General features: G+C 41.5%; 1 protein-coding gene across 2 annotated transcripts; it reads left to right on the top strand.

Moving 5' to 3' along the window:
• Positions 1 to 1,993: 1,993 nt before the first annotated feature.
• LOC105221650 (probable cytochrome P450 6a14) lies at positions 1,994 to 4,050 on the top strand. 2 transcript variants are annotated; one of them, XM_054234130.1, is made up of 3 exons: positions 1,994 to 2,106; positions 2,169 to 3,322; positions 3,381 to 4,050. In XM_054234130.1, the coding sequence occupies exons 2-3, from the start codon at positions 2,227 to 2,229 to the stop codon at positions 3,794 to 3,796; spliced, it is 1,512 nt and encodes a 503-aa protein (XP_054090105.1). In that variant the 5' UTR covers positions 1,994 to 2,106; positions 2,169 to 2,226; the 3' UTR covers positions 3,797 to 4,050. The 2 variants fall into 2 exon arrangements, with proteins under 2 accessions (XP_054090105.1, XP_011197086.1); XM_011198784.3 differs by having other exon boundaries at positions 2,048 to 3,322.
• Positions 4,051 to 4,437: the final 387 nt, after the last annotated feature.

The following is a 4,437-nucleotide window of genomic DNA, read 5'->3' as shown; positions in this document are numbered from 1 at the left end:
TTGGTGTGGGAGTTTATGCGTATACGACACCAATAAGCCTGGATAAAGAAGTGCAAATAATAATAAAATTAATAAATGCCAACTTTTATCCTAAATTGCTATTCAAGGCTAAAAAGTAGAGGAGAAAATAAGTGCGTAAATAATATCTTCTCATGAACATAGGCGAGAAAGCGCCTGATGATAATATGTTGGTTGGAGCTCGGTTTGATGGCGAAAGGACAAAGGAGAAGGCGAGTGTTGCAGGAGCAACAAAAATTGATTAACTGGCCACACAAGTGAAAAAAAGTAATCAAAAGTGACAAAGAGAACAAGACATAAAGAGAAACAGTGAGTGGCTGAGCAGAAAGCGGCATTAATAACAGTGGACAGCGCGGCGACTGCTCTCCATCATGACGGAATCGTAGGTGAGCGCACCCGGCTTGGGTGGATACCGGCACGCGCAGAAAAGGCCCATGTAACCAGCAAAAGCCTCTCGAAGCGCTGCAACCGGTTAGAAGTGTGTGGAAGAAATGTTGCCAAATGGAATTGACAACATTAGAAACTATTGTTGGGCATAAATCACGGCGCCAAAGCTTATTGTAATCGAGTTTATGATAAATTCCGGATGATGATTTTTTTGTTGAAAAATTGCTCAGCTCCTTAGCGGGAATTAAAGACGGCAGCACATTAGTCTGTGCGACAAGTTGACTGATTTCGTCAGGAAAACTGGCAGCGCAGCTGTCAAAGAGAACAGTTAGTCACAGCGTGCAGTCCATCAAAGTTGACGGTCATTCTATAGAACAATTTTTTATAGCAGATGCATAAGCCGAGTTGTTTTTGGTTGAAAGCTTTTTTGGTGTGCTTGGAAAAAGAAGGCGTCATAAATTCTGCGCGTAAATTTAGTATTCTTACTTGAGGCTGCTTTGTGAGTTGCCGTTATAGTTGTAGTTGTAGTGCGATGTCAGCAATCAAATATATGACAGCCAAGCTCATAAGCAACACACAACGCTTATTTAGCAGCAGCAAGAAAGGATGTTGAGTTGGTGGCAGTGTGGGTGCTACTGAATGTGTTCAATACACCTACTGGTCATGCCTCGTAAATTATTAATACGATTATGTAATGCACACATTCAATTCGCCAGCACCTTTTATGAAGACAATTCATGACCACAGCACATACACACTGCCAGAGGTTTGGCAAATTGTGTCTTTAATTGAATTTCCACACACCCTGCCTATCTCTTCGCACCCACTCACCGTTTTCCTTTGTTTGTGTATAATTTCAATTAAACAATGGATTTTCATATTTATTTGAGCAATTTGCACAAGTCCATCAATAATTCTAATGTGCCCGCAATGGCTTCCAGCAGAACCCCGCTTTGTCTTTTCAGTAATTTAAACTTGGCAAGCGAACAATTACAAGTTCCTAAAAGGTTTTCATGCCTGAGTCATCTAATTTTCGTTTATATACATGTCGTACATAACTGTTTTCATTAGTATATGGTAATAACTATACAAAAGAAAAAGTAAATTAAATCGTTAATCTTGTAAAAGCTCTTTGTTGAGTAAAGTAAAAAAAGGAACATAACAAATATTCTTATTTCACAGACATTCATTCCATATGACGCGAGCTTTTGCAGTTTCGAACGTCGAAAATAATAAATTCTATGGCACTGTACACTTTGCACTTCTAATAATACTCAGAGCGCCGTAGTAGAGGTGAGTTCACACCACTGTGTGTGGAGAGTGTTTCATATTGCTTTAATCGTGCGTTCGTTCAGCGATCAAATTTCTCTTGCAGTAATTACATACTCACTCACTTCTCTCGCATTCTCTTATCTTGTTTTGTTCGCTGTTCAGCAAATCTCCGCTCCGCTTGCCTTGCCGTTACTCGTTATTGTTTGTAAATAAACCTGATCGAATAAACTTTATTCAATTAAGTACACACATTCATATAGAAATATGTTTCTGCGCGAGTATCTCGGTATACATATACGCACCGGGTCTTATCTACGAAAATACGAGAGAGCGAAAGTGTTTATTTATATTCATAAAACGCAGTAGCCTTGCCGGCAAACAGTTCGTTTTGTGTGTTGCGGGAGTCTAAAAGTGTTTGAGTAAACACGGGTAAATTTCATTCACAATCAGTCGGTTGATGTTCGTAAATCATTTAATCGTTTTTCATATAGCGGTGCATACAATTTGTGATATCTAAAAATATACGTATTTAGTCATTCGCATTTCGAAATGTCGTACGCCGTCCTCTCCTTTGCTCTGGTCGTCGTGGCTTTGTTGCTGCTGTACTTGCACAACCATTATAGCTATTGGGCGCGCCGTGGTATTCCCCAGGAGGACCCTATATATGGACTCGGCAACATGAAGGGTATCGGGCGTGAGTTTCACTTTCGGGATATAAACTCGAGACTTTATAAACGCTACAAGCGCGATGGCGCACCAATTGGCGGAATATATATGTTCTTTTTGCGCGGGGCGTTCGTTGTGGATCTGGATTTGATCAAGCATATACTCATCAAGGATTTCTCGAGTTTTCACGATCGCGGCATATTCAATAATGTACGTGATGAACCGCTCACGGGGCATTTGCTCACACTTGAGGGTGAAGAGTGGCGTTGCATGCGTAATAAGTTGACACCCGTTTTTACCTCGGGAAAAATGAAATTCATGTACCCCACAGTGGTGGCGGTGGCGGAGAATCTCAGCCGTACCTGTGGTCAGTTGGCGCCAGAATTCGAAGTGAAAGAACTCAGCGCACGTTACACCACCGACGTGATCGGCACATGTGCCTTTGGTATAGATTGCAACAGCCTGTCGGATCCAAACGCCGATTTTCGCAGATATGGTCGATCTATTTTCGAGAAGCCACGTCACTCGCAACTCGTACAGGCGCTAATATTATTCAATCCGAAGCTCGCGCGCAAACTGCGCTGCAAGTTGTTCAATGACGAAGTGAGTGAGTTCTTCATTGACGCTGTGCGTAACACCGTCGAGTATCGAATTAAGAACAAGGTGAAGCGAAATGACTTCATGGATATGCTGATCGATATGATGGCCGAGGATCAAGAAGCGGCGGCAAAGCATGAAGGCATAGATGTATCGCAGGGCTTGACTCTGCTGCAGATGGCAGCGCAGGCTTTTGTCTTCTTTATCGCCGGTTTCCACACCTCATCGACTACAATGTCTTTCTGCCTCTACGAACTGGCCATAAATCCTAAGATACAAGATCAACTACGTGAAGAAATTGTATCAGTATTGAATGCTCACAACAACAATGTCACATACGAAGCTTTAAAGGAGATGTCATATTTGGATAAAGTTTTGAACGGTATGTCAATTACACTTTTTATTGAAGAAATAACTTAAATGCATTATTCACCGAACAGAAACTCTACGCAAATACACCGTACTGCCTCATCTTGTGCGCACAGCTACCAGCGATTATCGCGTTCCCAATTCGTCACTGGTCTTGGAGAAGGGCACCACTGTAGTAATTCCTGTGGATGCTATACACCACGATCCCGAAATCTTCCCTGACCCAGATCGATTCGACCCCTCACGCTTCGATACAGAACACGCAGAGAAGCGTCATGGCTGCGCCTTCTTTCCCTTCGGCGACGGACCACGCAACTGCATCGGCCTGCGTTTCGGCAAAATGCAAGCGAAGGTGGGACTCATACACTTGCTACGCGATTACAAGTTCAGCCGTTCCGCACGCACCGAAGTTCCCATTGTGCTGAGCAAGCGCAATTTCGTCATAGAAGCCCAGAATGGCATCTACTTACGCGTGGAACGCGTTTAGGTGCCAATAGGCAGCTATATTGTGTCGGCAATTTTTCAGAAATATATAATTTTTGTTGGAAGGTTTATAAAAATCAGTTGAATATTTTTAATGATATTGCTTTGCAAAGAGAACAAATAACTAGTTTTTAATATTGGTAGCATTTATTTTGTGGTTGATAAAATTTATAAGCGAATATGGCGAAGGTAATAAAAACAATGAATGTATGCATATATTAACAAATATAATTGTCTAATTATACATTATCATTTTCATGCCAAATCGGGTGATTAATATGACACTACACCTCGCAATGGAACGGAATGTGCGATATTTACATATTTGTACTGTCATTGCCAACTGTGTTGCGTTAATTTCAAGCAGTTTTAAATTTACCTGCATCGCTATATTTTCGCCAGCTACTACTTCGAATTTCTAGAATCTAGATTGTCTTGATATGTTCTACAGATAGAGATAGAGAGAGAGCGATATAGAGAGAGAGAGAGCCCGGGGGAGTACTTTTCCAATATTCCAGCGATTTCTTTATGGAGGTTGATTAGTTAAGCGTTTACGCAGTCGGTGAGGTTTCAGAGTGTGTCACTCTCTATAATTTCTCTCTCAGCTTTGCTTCTCTTCAGTGATTTCGTTCGATAAGAAATGTA

This window comes from Zeugodacus cucurbitae, chromosome 2, assembly GCF_028554725.1.
Source record: "Zeugodacus cucurbitae isolate PBARC_wt_2022May chromosome 2, idZeuCucr1.2, whole genome shotgun sequence".
Taxonomy (NCBI): domain Eukaryota; kingdom Metazoa; phylum Arthropoda; class Insecta; order Diptera; family Tephritidae; genus Zeugodacus; species Zeugodacus cucurbitae.
This window is presented reverse-complemented; position numbering and strand designations above follow the sequence as displayed.

Excerpts from the sequence above, each read along its gene's own strand:
- LOC105221650 (XM_054234130.1), top strand. The coding sequence starts at position 2,227 with ATGTCGTACGCCGTCCTCTCCTTTGCTCTGGTCGTCGTGGCTTTGTTG. Across the intron at positions 3,323-3,380 it reads TTTGGATAAAGTTTTGAACG|AAACTCTACGCAAATACACC; the intron begins GTATGTCAATTA and ends TTCACCGAACAG.